Raw genomic sequence first — 18,999 nt, 5'->3', positions numbered from 1 at the left:
GACTGGTGAGCATCGTGGAAACGTTTATCATAACAAACCAATTTTGCACTTCAACCTTGGTAGACCTGATCCCGTACCAGCTCCAAAACACCATCTTGTTCTGGGTTACCAACTTCAGAGCTACTGGATCCGCATTGAAACCAAAATCAACCGCCAGAACTGATTTCATTTTTAAAACATAATGAAACAGAATGACATTATATGGACTTTTTTTTTGTTTCTTTACTTTATTTGCCTTTTATTTAACCTCCAAATATGTCAGATCATTTTCCCTGACCCAGTATAACCAGTACTCTACCACAACATCATAGTACAGTTGTGACATAGAACCTACAGCACCAGTAAAATCCTACAGAACCCGTTCTCCCACATGCAGGACTCTAACAGGCTTCTCCATTATCTGTACAATACCAGGACCTGGACTCTTTCATTTCCCTGTAGTCCTTCAGGACCAGCTGAGATCCAGAACATCTGTCCTCTGCCAGAAGCTGCATCTTCGACTATAGGACCAGTACTCCACCAAACGTCTGGGTGAGTCTTGGGTTCATGGCGGTTCTGACAGGTATTTTATAATATTTGTGATGATTGAAATTATAGTTTTTACCGTGAAAAGAGGCAGCCAATCAGAGACCCGCATTTGATTGAATAATACCCTCTTCATCCTCCACCCCTCGTGTGTGTGTGTGTGTGTGTGTGTGTGTGTGTGTGCTCCAAACACACCAACAGCATTATATCGCCTCCAGTGTGGTATCTTTGATTTCCTCCTACACCCCCTTTCCCCCCAATAGCCTCTCCCCCACCTAGCTGATAGCGAGTCCTACGACAGCACGACATCACTTCTACAGTGCAATCACCATGGCAACACTTGCTCACATCTGTGTAATTGACTTCCTCCTAGCATTAAAGTACACTTGACTCCGCCCCCCCAGCACTTGACTCCACCCACACATTCATTCAAGATTAAGAAGATTAAGAAGTGTGAGTGAGATAGCTATGAGGACGTCAACAAGCCTTCACCATGTCTTGTTGAAACATGTTCCATTCCTAACATGTTTATGCTCCAATTAACACCTCCATTCAATTAACCCTCTCCTATAGTGGCTGGGTGTGTGGTCTACAAAGGTAATTAGCGCCAGGTCAACTGTGGCTGTAGGCAACCTCCTGATGGATTTTTGTAATTAACACCACATCGCATCCGACATCAGGCTCTGCTTATGCTTTCAAATGTTGATATAGTTAATTAATGCAATCCATTCATCTATTTTCTATGCCGCTTATCCTCACTAGGGGGGTATGCTGGAGCCTATCCCAGCTGTCTTTGGGCGAGACGCCGGGTACACCAACTGGACTGGTCGCCAGCCAATAACAGTGAGAAAATAACAACCTTGTTTTCTTCCAATTAACACCCTGAGGGAGGCGGGGGGGTTGGAGGTCTAAAAGGTCATGGGTCATGCACATAGGTTTTCAGTGAGGGTTGACAAGCAATTAGCTGAGATGAATGGAGGCAGAAGGAAGATGTGGAGGAAGTGGGAAGTACAGTGTGTAGTAACATGTAACATGAATATAGAACCAGTGGGAAAAGTCGTTCAGAATGAAAAAAAGACTAGAAGGAAAATATTTCCTTGTGTGGATTTTCCAATAAAGCAGATAACAGGTCTACATATTCAATTTCCTTCACCTTTCAATCACTTCTATCCGTCCTTCACCGTGATGCATTTTTCAAAATAAAATGCCTGTGCCGTGTTATCTCCGTGTTTGTTTACTGGAAAGAGTGAACGCATTCGGGGGTTGAGGTTGCGATAAGAATACCACTCAAACTGTTTTTGAAAACTGGAATAGTGAGCAGGAGGAGGAATGTATTTAGGAATACTGCGGGAACACTCTGGAAAAGTGTGGTACCTGAGCTTGGGGATTTATACTGTATTTATACTATTAATACTACAGCAAAAATAACACATTAACGCAAGTAATTCACTGATTTAATACACTCTGTTATGACAGTAGACAGAGACACAGTGTAGCAACCCCACAGTGTCATATACTGTATATATGTATTTATACAGAATGTATCTCAACAAACAGGAATAATTCCCAGAAAACACACTCAGAACATGAATTCACACGTCTTGTGCTGGAAGACGCAGCCATCCCAAGCAGAGCGAACATCGTAAGTGTTGTCGCTGCTGTTGTTTTTTGAAGGAACTAGCATGAGTATGTGTATCAAAATACGGCAAGATACTGCAACTATTACATGCCATCATTAGTGTACGTGTTAACGTATGATCACAGCATGTATATCAAAACATGTTAGAGGTTTGTTTTTTTAGGGGGCTTCATAGTCCAAACTTGTGTATCCCAATGACGGCATTGTAAGCTAGCTGAAATGAAAAGGGAAAGAAATGTGACCATTGTTCATGATCATAGATCATTGTTAATGAAGTGCAGTTCCCCTTTAAGTGCGACATAGTGTGCGGGAAATACGGTACAACTTTGGTAGGGGATGAGTTAATTAATTTGATTAATCAGAGTGAGTAGCATGACAAAATGAGTAGCATGACAAAAATGGCGAATGAAACAAGCCCAACTGCAAATAAACTCCCATCCTCTTTGCTTCTGTGTTGGTTCCTCCTAGCAGAGTGAGCCTTCGCTTCCTCAGTCTCATCTTCCCTCCATCCTCATCCTGTGACTTGAAGGTCAGCACAGAAGTCAAATGAATCAATATCTTGTCATTTAGGCTAAATGAACTTCTGCCCAGAGGGTGTCCAGAAAAGGCCATGTGATTATTAAAATGATGTTGTTGTTGCATCATCGTTGTTCAAAGATGTTCAAGTGACCTACATAGTAAATCTGACATCAATTGAGAGTGTTATTTGAACACTTTGTGTGTTGTTGGGTCCATCTTGAATATGAAAGTCCTATAGGCTTAACACTGGTGATAGATAGATTCCTTTGAGCGCTTGTGTAGTTTGTTAGGGTGCATTGCAATTTGGCCGTGCCATAACCGAGAAAGTACAAAAAAACGAGACATTGTTGTTGTTTTTTTGTTGAAAGCTGAATCCATTGTTACAGTTCATCAGTGTTTTTTTTTAAATATTTCATATTTTGGTCTAACATTGTGAATTAATACTAGCTAATTTGACATACGTAATACTGATACAACTGTTAAAATTGCAATGCATGCAACCCTCGTGAGGATAAACGGTACAGAAAATGGATGGATGGATTTATTATTAATATGATTTGTGTCCGCTAGGAGACAAGAGTTCGATTCCCCGCTTGGGTATCTCTTAGTTAGCATGTTCTCCCCGTGCATGTGTGGGTTTTCTCCGGGTACTCCGGTTTCCTCCCACATTCCAAAAACATGCTAGGTTAATTGGCGACTCCAAATTGTCCATAGGTATGAATGTGAGTGTGAATGGTTGTTTGTCTATATGTGATATGTGATTGGCAGGGCCACCAGTCCAGGGTGTACCCCGCCTCTCGCCTGAAAACAGTTGGGATAGGCTCCAGCACCCCCCGCGACCTTTATGAGGATAAGCGGTAGAAAATGAATGAATGAATGAATGAATGAATGAAAACGGATGGATGATTTGAATCCCAAATGTGTAAATGTTCCTTCTCGTCTCTTTACTGCCACCTCTGTTTAAGTAGAGAAGTGCACCAATTGAGACACAGCTCTCCTCAGTCCTTCCTTGTTTCAGCTCTGCAACAGCCAACTAACGTCACTTGCGCCCTCTGCTGGTTGCAGGCAGCGAGACATGAAGATGAGTCATGATGTAGGGAGGACGCCGACACAAAGGTAGGATGGAGGGAGACCCAAGAGAGGCAAGAGGCGAACTCTCACTCTGCTCCAGCTCTTAAGCTGCTGCGAAAAGTGCTATTTTTAGATTTTATTCTATTTTTGTGTCTGACCCGGTCCAAATCCAAATCATCTCACTTTGAGCAAATGATGCAAAGCTAAATGCTAAAAGCCAGAAAGCAGACTAACACGCTAAGGGCGTGTAGCTCTGGCGAAGCTTAAAAAGCCAAGATGTCAACTGACAGCAGGAGATGATCGCCTCCTGTCAGTCAGAGGTGTACTGCAACAAATAGGCAGAAGGTGGCAGCAGAGAGACAACCGTGAATCGATGTTGAGAATTCCCCTAAGGCAGAAATTCCAACTTCATTTTTATAAATTGATTTATTTTAATAATATTATCTTTATTTTCATATAGCAACGACTTTGATCTTGTTTCCAGTGGGGCAAAACAAAAAATACAAAGCTTTGTGTCGGTGTGCAATTTGCAGGAGAGTGAAGCATCTTCTCTCGCTAGAGGATCTTGTTGGGCTCTGCAGCGAGAAGCATTTCTGCCAGTGTGAAGAAACAGAAGAAGATGATGGTGATGAGGATGATTGTGGCGGTTGTCTTCTTGGTGATCTTCCATGTGGGCACACCAGGATGCTGAGATGAATCATCGTTAATCTCCCATCAGCGTTTTCACCATCGTCTTTATCATCATGGCGACATGAACCGTCACGTCGACCGAGTGAGTGCATCATTTTCTTCATTCTTAAGCATCCCTGTTGTCTTATGTAGCCATGTTATTTTTTATCTGTCATTGTCGTGGCGTGGTCCTTTTGTCTTAAAAAAAACCAAAACAATAGTAATGACGCCTTATTTGTGTGAGGTGACATCACATGACAACGCCTGTCCATCTGTTCACGTGCCGGACTATATTAGCTAACTAGCTATGTAGCATCACACGATGGACCTGCAGCTATTAAATGTATGAAAAAGTAATAAAATGTCCACACAGTTGTATGTATTTAGGAGCACCAAAGGTTAGAGAAGTATATCGTCTACTATACTTTAGTTACGGCTTTTCATGACATCATTAAGGACAATAGCCTTCCTCGTGATACCGCCATGATATGCATTATACATGTTCCTGTCAACATCAAAAACAATTGATTGGTGTCAGACACACAAGTTTGTGATAACATTGACGACATACAGTATGTACAGTCTACCAAGAAACATTTTTTTGAACTTTTCAACTAATTAACCGCACAATAAATAAAAAACAAACTTGATAATTTTACAGGCCTCATATATTGACACATACAGGCGTGTTTGTTTTGTCCTCTCTCTCAACCAAACATGCTGGTTGACAGGAGGGTTTACTCTGTGCATCTGTCTCAACACCTGGGTGCATTGATTCCAATGTGGAAAGAAAAGAATGGAGTGAGTGAACCCTCCTGTCAGTCATTCAGTCTCTTTGTCCCAGTGGGCGGAGGCGGGGCTGCTAGTGAGGGTACACACAGAGGAGTTAGAGCAGAGGCGCTATTTTTGTTCAGCGACTAGCAAAACCGCTGACCGCTTTGCCAACCGGTACCTTTCAGCTGCCTCCGAGCCAAAAAGGCCCGATAGGACTCTTTCAGCTTGACGGCATCCCTCACCACAGGTGTCCACCAATGGATTCGGGGATTACCGCCATGACAGGCACCAACCACTTTACGGCCATAGCTGCGATCATCCGCCGCCTCACTTGGAACATGGTGGAAGCTTTGCTGGAGGTGGGAGTTGAATCTCCTTCCGACAGGGAACTCTACCAGTTGTTCCCAGCAGATCCTCGCAATACGTTTTGGGCCTGTCAGGTCTGACCGGCACCCTTCCCCACCATCGGAGTGTCCATTAAATACGGCCGTTTGTTATCGACAATCCGTGACGGGTACAAAAGTCCAACAATGAACTAAAGTACTGGAACAACAGGTTTTAATCGCAGGTTGAACTTATCCAACACCAGAGCCATAAACCAAGTCATTATGTCAGTCTCGGCGAGTTACTCCAAAACTCAAGTCTGAACCCCCGATGTCACTTCCTGTCCTCCATATCTGTGGATGTTTCAGTGTTGTAGAGCAGTGGTTTCGAGTTCTACAACATCGGTCGTAGAATTGTGGTCATTACGCATTTTTTGTGGGACTATCTGTGTTTAAAAAAACTCTGGTAGTCCACTGACTGTGGTGCAGCATCGGAATTGCTGGTAATGGGATTAGATTTGACCTAGTTTTGTTTTTGTTAGCGCTGCTCTACTCACCATACATTTTCCTGTTTACATTCTTGTGACCAATAAGAAAAGAGAGCCATGTCACAAGGTGAAACTATGAACTGATTCTGATTGGCCAAGTCGCTGTATTTAATTGGCGTTTAGCAGTGTTTTTTTTGGGGGGGGGGATTTTGCTTTCTACAGTCCTGCAAATAATTTTTCCTCCGAATTTTGCTCCGTTCACCATCATCGTGTCTTTTCCAGCAATGACTTTCTTCCTGGTTCGGATTGGTTAAAATGGTCGTACAGTTAGAGGCTACAGCGCCACCTGTTGTTTAGCAGCCACTTGACAACCTGTCAGCGTCTTCGAATGACTGACACGTTTGTCTTCACGTAGCGAAGGATCCTCGTGTCGTTCCCAGCTGGCATTCTGTCTGGAATCAGCACCTCCTCCTTCCCCCCGCCCTCCTCTTCCTCCTCTTCTTCATCATCAGCAGAGCGGTGGAAGAGGAAGACACATTTTTTTTTTTTGGGTCTCACAAGTTAAAGCGTCGTCCGCACTGCAGAGGAATGACGAAGATGATGATGAGTGAGGAAAAGGAAGAGACGTGAGGACGCAGCGTCGGCATCGGCATGTGAGCATCATCAATAACGGTCATCCTCCCCTCATCAAAGCTGTCACACTCTGCGTCCTCTCTGCGGCGTCGTGCCTGCGCTCATGCGCTAACGCTGGGCACCGTGCGCGTCATGTAGCGTGTACGATAGTGCATGCGACATTTTGCAGGTGCTGCACTGTGTGTGCGTGCGTGCGCGAGCGTGTGTGTGTGTGTGTGCGCGTGCGTGCTGCTAAATGAGACAGAGAGAAGCAGTGTAACCTCCTACACGCGTGCATGTCGACAGGAACATGGTGTATAGCAAAGATGTTTCAAATGTGGGTGTATATGTGCTGGTGTAGCCAAGATGGGAGCACCTCGCAGTGTGCATATTAATAAAACACAGATGCTTCATATGTTATGACAATGATCCATTGTCATGTGTCAGAAAAATGTACATTCAATCTATACATGTCTAATATTTGGCATGTGAGTCCATCCCTCACTCCTCATTTCAGCAAGCATTTGTTGAAGGGACAATGCTGTAGAACATAAACTTGGATATACTACGTTAGAGTAGTCAGTGTACAGCTTGTAAAGCTGTATAGCTTTTACCTTAAACCCTCCTGGACAGCACAATTGAGCAGAATTGCACAGGTTATTGCTGGAATTGTTGCAAAATTGGCTGCACGGTGGACGAGTGGGTTGGTGCGCAGGCCTCACAGCTAGGAGACCCGGGTTCGATTCCACCCTCGGCCATCTCTGTGTGGAGTTTGCATGTTCTCCCAGTGTATGCATGTTAGCAGGTTTTTTTTTCCCCACACATTCCAAAAAACATGCTAGGTTAATTAGCGACTCCAAATTGTCCATAGGTATGAATGTTGAGTGTGAATGGTTGTTTGTCTATATGTGCCCTGTGATTGGCTGGCCACCAATCCAGGGTGTACAGCTGGGAAGACAGCTGGGATAGGCTCCAGCACCCCCTGCGACCATCGTGAGGATAAGCGGTAGAAAATGAATGAATGAATGAATGTTAAAGAAGATGTAGTCAACAATGCAAAGGGCTGACCATTGTTTGAATTTGATTTGAATTTGAATTCTGAGCATTAGCTAGCATGTTAACAGGATATTTCAGTTGGCCACTAAATTACCATTTGTTTGCTGCTTCAATGTTGGTGTAAGATTTCTGTCATTTATTGTTTTACTTACCTGAATGGTTGGAAGAAATCCGAGTGGTCCACACGTGTTTGCATGATATGATGGCGTTGCGATGTTCGCCGGCTTCTTATTGGTCGGTGTTTTGCAGCCGTTATTGGCAATCGGTGTGCTGAATCACCAAACTTAAGGATGGAAATTGGAAAAAAATTAACGATTCCATTAGAATCGGAATGTAAGTCCATTTTTTCCATCCACGGCCAAACCTACTAATGTAAACATGATGCCACTTTTCCGTAGGAGTCCAGCTTTAACACTAAATGTAGTTTTTATCGTCCAATTCCCAGATCCTGTTAACACGTTTCTGCCTCTTTGTTACCCTCATGTCACATTGTCTTCTCCTTTCTTTCATGGAACCACGAAGAAAGATCCAGAAGTGGGTAAACGAAGATCTACCATGACCTTCAACCTTTGCGTGGGTCCGACACAACGACTGCAGGATTACTCGCGGTCCTGGTCCTGGTCCTGCAGGTGAACGTTTGGACCACGGGAAGACACCTCTCCTCTTCTTCTTCTTTCTCCCGTGCTGTGATGCCTGAAGTCAACTTTCCAGTTGGTTCCATCTTAAGCTGAAGGACTGCCGGCTTCGGTGTGGGCGGCATGCATGCTGCTACATAATCATCTCGTTGACTCTTTAATCGGGGAGGGGCTGGACAATGACCGCTGATCAACAGCTGATTTGTGTTTGCATGCTGATGGCCTCTCATGTGGTCCTCGGCCAGTTGTGACCCCACATGGCCTGAGGATAGCACCGACTCACTGATTGCACATTGTCTTTCTGGGGTGGGAGGGGGGCGGCGAGCGGATTAAGTAGATTTCGTCCTCTTGTCCTTAATCATGCCACGGAAGACCTCCTGACTGAAGCAGCCGATGGTCCACCACTGTCTCCAGCCTTCTGATGGACCCCAGCGAGCGCAAGGTCCATCTTGATCTTCACAGCAGAACTTGAAGAAGAACAAGTTCTCTCCCCCCCACTTTGTTCCAGTGGGGGGGAGGGTGGCTGTTAGTCAGGCTCTAGGTGGTAGTTGTGTAGATTGTGTAGATGTTCTCAGGCTGTGGACTACAAGGCAGCCCTGTGTGACTTTTTTAACCTTTAGTTTAGCTAGCTCGCTCGCTTGAGTCTCATTAAGTTAGCATTAGCCATGGATGCTAATCAAGGCCCAAGCCAGGGCAACCCAGAAAGCCCAAACCGGGCTGTGGAGTACCTTCTTGAACTCAACAACATCATTGAAAGCCAGCAGAAGCTTCTAGAAACTCAGAGGCGGCGGATCGAGGAGTTGGAGGTCCAGTTGGACCGGCTCAGCCAAGAGAACAAGGACCTGCGCTTGGACCGGCAACCCGCCGCCCCTCCTCCGGCGGCGCCCCCTTCAGAACCTCGTCTTCCTCCTCCTCCCCCGCCTCCGCCTCCTGCTCAGTTCTCCTCGGTCCCCGCCAAGAACCACCACCACAACAGCCAACCCCCGCTCAAGCCGCCATCCTCAATCCCGCTCTACCACAGCCACAACCACCAGCACCACCACAGCACCTACAACAGCTCCAACAGCGCCGCCTCCGTCCACTTCCCTCCTCCGGGCCCTGCCTCCGTCTCCATACCGACGCAGATCCCTGCGCCCGACTCCACACCGGCCCCGGCTCCCCCGCCGCCACCGCCCCCCATCCCTCCACGTGAGCAGCCTCGAGGGCATAGCCGCCTGAGCCGAGTGCCGTCCACCAGCACCGGAACCAACACCAACTTTGTGGAAAAGGAGAAGGAACGTCTGGAGCGCCTGCACAGAACCAATGCCGCCAACAACCACCATGCACACACCCTCCACCTCCACAAGATGTAAGTTACTACTTCCTCTTTCATACCAGCACATGCCAAAGTCGCACGAGACGTTTCCTTCGTATTATTTCCAGACCTGCCAACATCTACGCATTTTCACCCTTGAATCAATTAGTTCCATCGTCAATAAGACTCCCCTTCTCTCTTTAATTACTATGCTTCCCTCACTATGAAGGAAGCTAACAAGCTAAATAGTCCATGAGAGCTGGAGTTGGCAGGTCTGCATTTGTACTAAAGAACCAGAAGTGAGTTTTAGTGCTGTGGATGTGCAGGAAATACAGTGGAACGGCTCAGTGGCCATTTCAGGATTTATGTGCATTATGAAACAATATTTCTCATAGGAAATAGTGGTTTGCCCGTACGCCTCACAGCTAGGAGACCCGAGTTTGATTCCACCCTCGGCCATCTCTGTGTGGAATTTGCATTTTCTCCCCGTGCATGCATGGGTTTTCTCCGGGTACTCCGGTTTCCTCCCACATTCCAAAAACATGCTAGGTTAATTGGCCACTCCAAATTGTCCATAGGTATGAATGTGAGTGTGAATGGTTGTTTGTCTATATGTGCCCTGTGATTGGCTGGCCACCAGTCCAGGGTGTACCCCACCTCTCGCCTGAAAACAGCTGGGATAGGCTCCAGTACCCACGTGACCTTCGTGAGGATAAGCGATAGAAAATTAATGAATGAATAAATGAAATTGTCTGTTCCAGGGTCAAACTGTGGCTATTATGAAAACTTTAACATTCTTCACTCAACAGTTAACCTGTTGATTTAAATGATTGATTATTCTTACCTGAAACAAAATCTCTGATTTATTTTGGTTTTGGAAAAAGTTTTCCTCAAGTTTATGTGACTTTCAAGATTTATGTTTGGTCACATTATCCGGCCTCAGGGGTTCCACTGTATGTCGAAGCTTAGCTAACAAGCTCGTGCTGCTTTGGTCTTTGATGCTAACTGACTGTAGCAGCTTCTCTCTCTTGTAGGTGCTATGCTAACATGCTAAATCAGAGCTAAATGCTTCCTTTTGCTTCAGTTTTTATTTTCCATACAAAATGATTATCTGGGGTTGCCTTGTGTCTTGTTGTCAAACATAGCAGAATTTCCTCCTTCCTGCTGAGGTTGTTGTGGAATATTCTTGTCCTTTGATGCACTAACACAGCTGGCGAGTGGAGGCTCGTCATGGGAATTTACATAGCGGAGGTGTGGGAGAGTCTAGAGACGCACCGACCGAACCACCAGTCACTTGTAGATAATTGTTGGGACAAACACAGACTTTGCCTCGTGTTGCAGTAGTAACCACGGCAACCACTCCCTCTTCCATGCTGTTATTTTGGTGAAATTTAGTCTCGTACGTTTTTAGCCTGGCGGCTTGGTTACTAGGCAACACGCACTTTAGGAGCATCCTGTCAGGACGCGAACGTCGTCCCATACCAACCCCTCGCAGCTCCCGGTGATAACACCTGACACCGAGTACACATCTGTGGGAAGCGCTGGACACGGCGCTCACTGTTGCTACGCAACGGTGCACGGCACCCCTTGACAAAGGGAGCGTGAGCCCGAGCGTGCGCAGTGCTCGCCAACGCCGAGAGTGGCAGCCTCACACGTGAAATTAATGCGATGAGTCATTCAGACGTCAGCTGAAGTGTCTCGCTGTGTGTGAGAAGACAGATAAAGGACAAGTCCAGTCAAGTGAGGGAAAATAAAGAACGATGATTGGGATGCGGTTGGCCGTGATGAGCGCGGGGCGATGCAAAGTCCGGCCGTGCATTGTCAGAACACGGAATGTTAACATGTTAGCTGAGGCGTGCTTGCTACTTTCAGGAGCGTGATACCACTTCAATGGTAAAATATGGCATTTTTGCAGTAAAGCGTTAGCATGATCATTATATTTTAGTGACGATCTGGGTGAAGGTGCAGGGATGGGTTTTACCCTTGTTAGCCCTTAAAGCGCTGGATCCCAATTCTACCCCTTAGCCCTTTGTTGTACCCCTTTCTAACCCTCCTAGCATGCTAGCAAGCTCTCAATTCCCTTCACTTGACTTCTACAGGAGAGCTATGGCGCCCCGGAGGCGTGGCAGACATTAGAATACGTGCTGTGCGTATTACGTGTCGTTCTCTGATTGGTTTATCACTGCTTGGGTCAGCAGGAAACGCTAACCCAAGTAAAACAACAACAATTTTACAGATTTTGTACCACACGTAAGGCGCACCGTATTAAAAGGCGCATCATCGATTTTTGAGAAAATTAACGACCTTTAAGTTGGCCTTATAGTGCTGAAAATACGTTTTGTTTCTTTCGGCTTTTTCCTGATTACGGAGTCGAACTCAGCATATCACATGTAAATGTTATTTTAATGCAATCTATTCTATTCTTCAAAAAGAAGCACACATCTATGAATATGTCTCACACACACACACAAGGCCGTCTGTCTTATATTCGTCCATATGCAATGTACAGTATATGTAGGATATACACACACACATTGTCATGGCAACAGTTCAGCGGGGGACGGAAAGGGGGGGGAGGCGTGAGGAGGCTCTGCTGGTTTTGTAACACTCGTGCTGACCTGCGCCTTGTAAACATGACTGCTGCTAGCAACGCTAACGCCTCTGCTGCTTCTGCTCTGCGAGGAGGCTTCCCAGAGGACAACTGTGGTACTGCAGGGTGGGGGGGTGAACGTTACAGGCTGCTAGCGGTTTTAAATGAGCATACACGCCTCCTTGTGGTGGAGGTGTGTATATGCTTAGAAAGTATGAGTACAAAATACAACAAAATTATTAGCAGTTGTAATATAAATAGCTTGAAGCTCGACATAAATGTTTTTGCTTGAAAATTGGCATTCAATTTGATATGGCTAATGGTGGTTAACTTCTTTTTACACTTGTGTGACCGATAGCATAGCGCAGTATGTGTAATACTTGTCCGTTGCTATGTATTATATACATGCGGTGTGTAGCATGCAAAGGATGTAGTTGTACACCACCTCATCATTTGAATGATGAGGACATTCTGCTTGTGTAGCTTAGCAACGAGCCAGCAGCTGCTATACGGAAGATTTGGGTGAAGTCAGCGCTCTGCGGTGGAAACTAGGCTAGGCGATATGAATAGACAGGTGATGAATTACCTCTCAGAGGCCAGCTGCAGGGCTGCACCCTTGGGGGTCCTTGTGTATGTGCACCATCCTTGAGGCTGCATTGTGAGAAAGGGAAGCGTGGAAGATGCTTGTGAGCCACATTGCAGGCATACACTAATTATGATGCTCAAATTTAAATATTCTGATGATGTAATGCAGTGATTGAACACTGCAAAATATAAGTTGAGTCATACACACAGTAACATTACACTTTTGTCGACGTAATAGACATATGTGATAAGGGTGTGGAACAGGAAGTTGGCAACACTAGTATGTGAGCGACAGTGTTATCATTACAGTCACATTTTAACGGAGACCTATTATGCTCATTTTCAGCCTGGATTGAGTTATGGACTCTTATGGAGCATCTACACATGATAACCCACATAGAAAGCTTTCTAGATCTTCCAGAATCCAGCTAGATTTCATTGGATTTCCAAAACTGTCAGTTTTAATGTACGCCCACTCCGCTTATGATTGGGCCCACTCAGTTTGAACAATTTATACTCAGGCATGCCCATATAAGGCTCCATCCAGCCGGTGACTTCTCACAAGGCTCATTGTGAAGCCGCACCTAGCTTCCTTTTGTTGTTTTGCTACATCTGGCGACATTCCAACAGCCAATAGCTACTTTTCTTACTGAAACGTTGGCAACAGTGACCAATAAGGGGTGCAATAAGGGACCTTTAACAGTAAAACTCGACAAATAGGTTAGCTAAAACAGTGTGTAGTTCTTTCATTATTATATATCATTGCTGTTATAGTCATTACAGTACTTAGCAGCCAGGACACGTATGTAATAATTGGTAATGATGATGGTAATGGCTTAGTTCATCCAAGTACATGTGGAGGATATGCTCTTGTTAAGCGATAAAAAGTAACCATTTATGAAATAATACTCCGCAGTGACTTTTCCTTCTTTTAGCTAGCCAAATCACAGCCCGCTGCTGTGCTAAGACGACTCCAGCGAGGTTAAATCATTGAGGTAAATGTTCACTGAGTGAATGTAATATTTTGCTTGGCACCTCTGCCTGCTGGAAAGTAAATCAGCAACACTGAGTGTATTAGAACACACACACATACACACATACACATACAGGCAGGCCTTGTTACCGTGACAACATGTTTCTTCATTTCCCACGGTTGCCCTTAACAACATGACTGGCCTCTTTTCTGGAGCTGCATCTCTCACGCTGATGCTTTCTGACTCTTGGTGTCGTCAGTCAAGTAGGCAATCACTTGATTCGTCGGTCAATTGATCATCTTTGTATACCTGAAGCCACTATAATCAGTTTTTTTATGTTTTTGTTTTTGTTTGTGATAAGTTTTCAATGGATTTGGATGAAATTTTCAGGAATTCTCAGAAATAGGATATGGACTCACTGTTTGAATCCAGGTTTTTTTTTTTTTTTTTAAATGGATAGGACCATTTTCGGCATTTGTGCATATAACTCCACAAAAAATGTGGAAAATCAGGTTCAATATCAAAATATCAAAGGCTGATTTAAAAAAAAAAATGTTGAGTTATTATTTTAGTGTGAACCACACTATGGTGGGAACTACGACACTTGACGGAGGTGTCCACCGGTGTTGCGGTTATAGGTGCAGCAGCACCTCCTGTTGCTTTGGCATGCACTTGACAACCTGTCAATGTGCCGGTGTTTATTTTTAAACACGGTCGGCATAGCTATGGAAGGTCAAATAAAGCCACGGTATATACACGCTTATCGTATAGAATACCAGTCAGCTCCTACAGGATGATGTCATCGGTTTAGATCGCTCCCGAGTGGACACTTATGGAGTATTGATGTAAAAATAAGTGATGAAGACACTCTGACCTCCATCACTTTGTGCACTGCTGTTCCTCTTCTTCCTCTGCAGTGTGCTAACGAATGGATCTGCAGCGCCCATCGCTTCCTCCATACTAATAAGACTGGAGGGGGCGGATTTGGTGCAAGCAGATAGAAGGTAATAAATGTGCTGTTTTCAAAGCAGGTTTCTCTGCTTATAACTTGTAGTATACAGCATCTCGTCATCTGCTCCAGGGTCCTTCATGCAAGCACATTTTCTTTCAAAAAATGTGAGCGAAAAGCCAAAGAAAAAGCAAAAAAACCCCACTTATAATGACAACCTTGTAGTTTTGGTGTATTTTAACAGAAATTTCAGTCCAGTTCTGCTTTGTAGGACCTCAGTGTTATTGGACTTAGTGTACTTGTCGGACATGTGACTTTAGGACTGTACATGAATGTGTGTGAATGATAAAACAGTGACGTATTCAAACACTGGCTCCCCCCCCCCCCCCCCCCCCCCCCCCCCGAGCCATAGTTTACCCACCCTTGCTTTAGGGCGTTAAAAGTCGACGTGAAGGTCCTTCAAGGAGATGTGTGACAGCTCTCACAGCTCTCACAGCTCCACGATGATGCATTTCGTTACTGAAAGCCGCCACTGAGTTCAGCCGGCGGTCAGTCACACTCGTCCTTCAAGTGGATGGCCGCCATAGCCCCACCGGATCTGCTCTGTCACACCCGCTCTGAGACTTTGTGACGATTTTGCTCGCTATGGATTTTTCAGTTCTTGCGTTAGTAGCGAGGAAACCCATTGTGGAGAGTCAACACGGTAGTGTCATTCGGGAGATAGCTTGCTATCCTGCTAACACAGCAGCGTGGCTGGAAAGTTGGCTAACACCTAGCTTGGCCATTTTTTCGCGAGATCTGACAACATTCCGACCCCCCCCTTGAAAAGTTCTAAATAGCCAACATGATGGGAGAACTAAAAAAAATGACAAACAATTGAAGTTTATTTGTAGTTCTAAATGTAATTAAGCTGTTTTTTACTCATTTCTTTGTCTCTCCTAAGAGATTACGCTATTTTAATACAGCATTTTACACCCTTATATGCAAATGAGCGACTTCTTGAACAGCCAATAGCTACTTGTCTTACTGAAACGTTGGCAACAGTGCTCTCGTCCCTTTAAAGTAAAAACTACCTGTATATGTGCATCATCCTCCCTCTCCCAACTCACTGTACATGTACCTCTGTGATGCTAACTGCTAGCGCTAACAGCAGAGATTGCTATATGCTAACATGATGGTGTCTTACTGCTAAGCTACTGCCTGTTTGCTCGGGGATGTCATACTAATGGCTAGCTGTGATTGTTGGCGTGTGTGTGTGTGTGTGTGTGTGTGTGTGAAGCTGGTGCTAACATCATGAGATTATAGCTAAATGTCAAGATTGTGCTACGCTTGTGCTATTTATTGTGCGCTAAGCTAATTGTGTGCTTTATGCTTTTTAACATGACTAATGATATGCTAATTCTGCCACAGATAAAGATGTGTAGTTGTGCTAAGCTATTGCTGACAGGCTGTTGTGATGCTAACTGTGCTAATGTTTGTTTCTGTGTGCCTGTCTGTTGTCGTCGTTGTCGTCTACCTTTCTCTGTTTCTCTCTTGAAATTATTTTTCTTTCTTTTTTCTCTTTCTCCCCCACTCGACTATCATCTCTCTTTCTCTCTTTCGCTCTTTCTCTCTCTCTCTCTCTCTCGCTCTTCTCTTGTCTCTCTTTTTCTGTCAGGTCTCATTCCTCCTCCACCTGTTCTAGCACCACTGCCTCCTCTTGTCGTCCCCCCAACAACCCTCCTACCATCACTACTCCTTCCTCGTCCACCTCCTCCTCCTCCTCCTCCTCTCTCTACTCCTCCAGTCTTCCTCCTAACAGCCACGCCACCTACCATCAGTACTGCTGCCCCGCGCGCCTCCGCCTGCCCAAGCCTCCCTGCGCCCTGCCCCCCGCCAAGCACCACGAGCAGGCAAGGTAAGGGCCAAAGTCCCCCCCCCCCCGGTCCACCACCCAGAACCATTATACAGTATCTTTCAAAAGTAAGCGTCCAGCCCCCACATTTCAGCAAGAACTTTACTCCATCTTGTCAAGGGCCAGTACTAAAGATGAGCAAACACACACAGCTCTTATTATCTAAATAGCTGGCAACACCTCACAGTGAGCATGTCCAAATTGGGTTCTTGGTGTGAATATTTCGTGTGAGCACCATAGTTATTTTGCACTACCTTAATCCTCTTGGGCATGGAGTTGAGCAGAGCTACAGGTTGTTACTGGAATCATCTTCCACTCATCCATGATTATATCACTGGTGGAGCAGGTGGATTTTAGATGCATTGCACTCTTTCCTTCCTTCTGCTTGAGAATGCCAGAGGTGCTCAATTTGGTTCGGGTGTGGAGGAGACATACGTTGCCGTTCCATCACCTTCAGCTTCCACAGCGAGGCGCTTGTCATCTTGAAGGTGTGTTTGGGGTCCTTACCGCCATGGGGCCCAGTTTCAGCTTGGCAATGTCACAGTAAACTTTGGAATTTAGCTTCTCCTCGCAGATCCCGGTGCCTGTAGCAGTCGTGCAGCCCGAGAATGTGACGTGCTCGCCATGCTTAGATGTAGACCAGACACAATTAACAAGCCAAAATGCCAGAACAAGTAGCTACTGAATTTAAGTTTTGATGTCCCTATCAGGAAGACGATGTATGATATGCTGCATGCTGGTATGCCTCATTAAGGAAAACTGCACTTTTCTGAAAAATGTTGCCATCATTCACAATCCTGTGAAACACATATTTCTTTCCCTTTTCTGTGCGTTCTAGCAAGAATAAACAATGTTAGTTTGAGCTAGCTCACAATGGACATCATTGGAGGTACCTATTTGGACGCTAAAGCTAACAAAAAACCTCAAAAAATGCAGACAGTGTTCCCTTTACTGACTCATTTATATACATTTAAACCAATATACAGCAATATTGTTGTAACATCAAACTAGATTTATCTCGCTAGCCGCTCATCTCGGAGTTACTCACTGTCAACATTTTTAACCTGAGGACTTTAGCACACGTCTTGTGCTGGAAGACACAGCCATCTCAATGAGAGTGGACATTGTAAATGTTGTCGTTGTGTCTATGTAGATATTAACATTTTCTCAGTAGTATTTCAATTCTGAAAACATTTATACCCTGAAGGGAAGCATGACAGAAAATAATTGAGAACCACTGCATAATAAACAGTGCATGTTCTACTAACGGTTAGCATTGAGTTTAAACAGCCATTGAAGATACAATAAACAGAGACAATTTTTTTAAATAACTGCCAAAATCAAGGTAGTACCACACCACACCACTAGAGCGTTGTATTATAGTTGAAATATATACCTTCCAATGATGTGCATTGTTAGCAAGCTCATACTAACATGTGAAAGAAATGTGTGTTGATGTTTCACGTAAGGTTTGCGAATGATGGACAAATTTAAATTTAAAAAAAATGCAGTTTTCCTTTAAAATCAAGAAATAAGGGAGGGCAGGGTATCATGCTGTGCTTCACAATGTCACAGTTCATAATAATAACTCACAATAATGACTCAATCTTTGTTGCAGTCTACAGTATTGTTCCTTGACAAGATGGCACAAACTGCTACTTTGTGAGCTACTGCATCGCTGTAAGAAGTTCTATGTTTTATATAAGATGCCCGCTACAATTCACATTTATTTATCACACAGTAAGCAGCCGCCTTAGTCCAGCACCCTCCTCACCTGCCACCTTCATCACCCCCCCACCCCCACCCACTTTCTTCCATTCATCACAAGTGTGGCCCACTTAAGAGTGACAGAAGATGGCATTGTTTTAATGTTAGAAATTACTCTTTCACACAGAGGTCCTGGGTTCTGTGTGAAAGAGGCTACTCTTTAGGTAGTATCATAACAACAGCCTGTAGCTTTACTTACTAACTGGACTAAAGCATATTCCATATAAGGCTCATTAGTGAGTGACTGGTGTAGAACTTTCCATCAGGCTGCCAACACCGCCACTCCTGTCTTTGTAGCTGTTTCAACACTGACACCTGGTGGCTGGCCTAAGAACTGCAACACTGCCTTTCCCCATTAACTTCACTTGACCTCCTTGTCTTCATCTGACCACACCTTCTTCTTCTTCTTCCTCTTCCTCTTTGTCTTCTTCTCCTGTCACCATCTTCACCTGTCACTCCCTTCCTTCCTTACTTCTTTCCTTCCTTCCTTCTTTCCTTTCTTTCTCCCGTCTGTCCGTCTGTCTGTGTCTGTCTCTCAGAGAGGAGGAAGATGATGACATCGCCCATCAGTTCTGTTGCCCCGCCTCCGAGTGCAGTAGCCCCTCCTCTAGGTAACCAGGGGCGACCACAAGTTC

General features: G+C 44.9%; 1 protein-coding gene across 3 annotated transcripts in view; it reads left to right on the top strand.

Moving 5' to 3' along the window:
• Positions 1-448: 448 nt before the first annotated feature.
• Positions 449-18,999, top strand: part of LOC131136886 (IQ motif and SEC7 domain-containing protein 1-like) — a 65,832-nt gene continuing 47,281 nt past the window's right edge. Inside the window, exons 1-5 of one of the 3 annotated variants that reach the window (XM_078798222.1) lie at positions 449-531; positions 3,749-3,799; positions 4,288-4,526; positions 6,424-6,661; positions 8,199-9,659. In XM_078798222.1, coding sequence (XP_078654348.1) covers positions 8,977-9,659 — 683 coding nt within the window. In that variant the 5' untranslated portion in view covers positions 449-531; positions 3,749-3,799; positions 4,288-4,526; positions 6,424-6,661; positions 8,199-8,976. The remainder of the gene's footprint in view (positions 532-3,748; positions 3,800-4,287; positions 4,527-6,423; positions 6,662-8,198; positions 9,660-18,999) is intronic. The other 2 variants (XM_058084209.2, XM_078798221.1) reach the window with 2 other exon arrangements.

Source organism: Doryrhamphus excisus, linkage group LG17 (assembly GCF_037039965.1).
Source record: "Doryrhamphus excisus strain RoL-2023G ecotype Guam linkage group LG17, RoL_Dexc_Guam_v1.1, whole genome shotgun sequence".
Classification (NCBI taxonomy): Eukaryota; Metazoa; Chordata; class Actinopteri; order Syngnathiformes; family Syngnathidae; genus Doryrhamphus; species Doryrhamphus excisus.
This window is presented reverse-complemented; position numbering and strand designations above follow the sequence as displayed.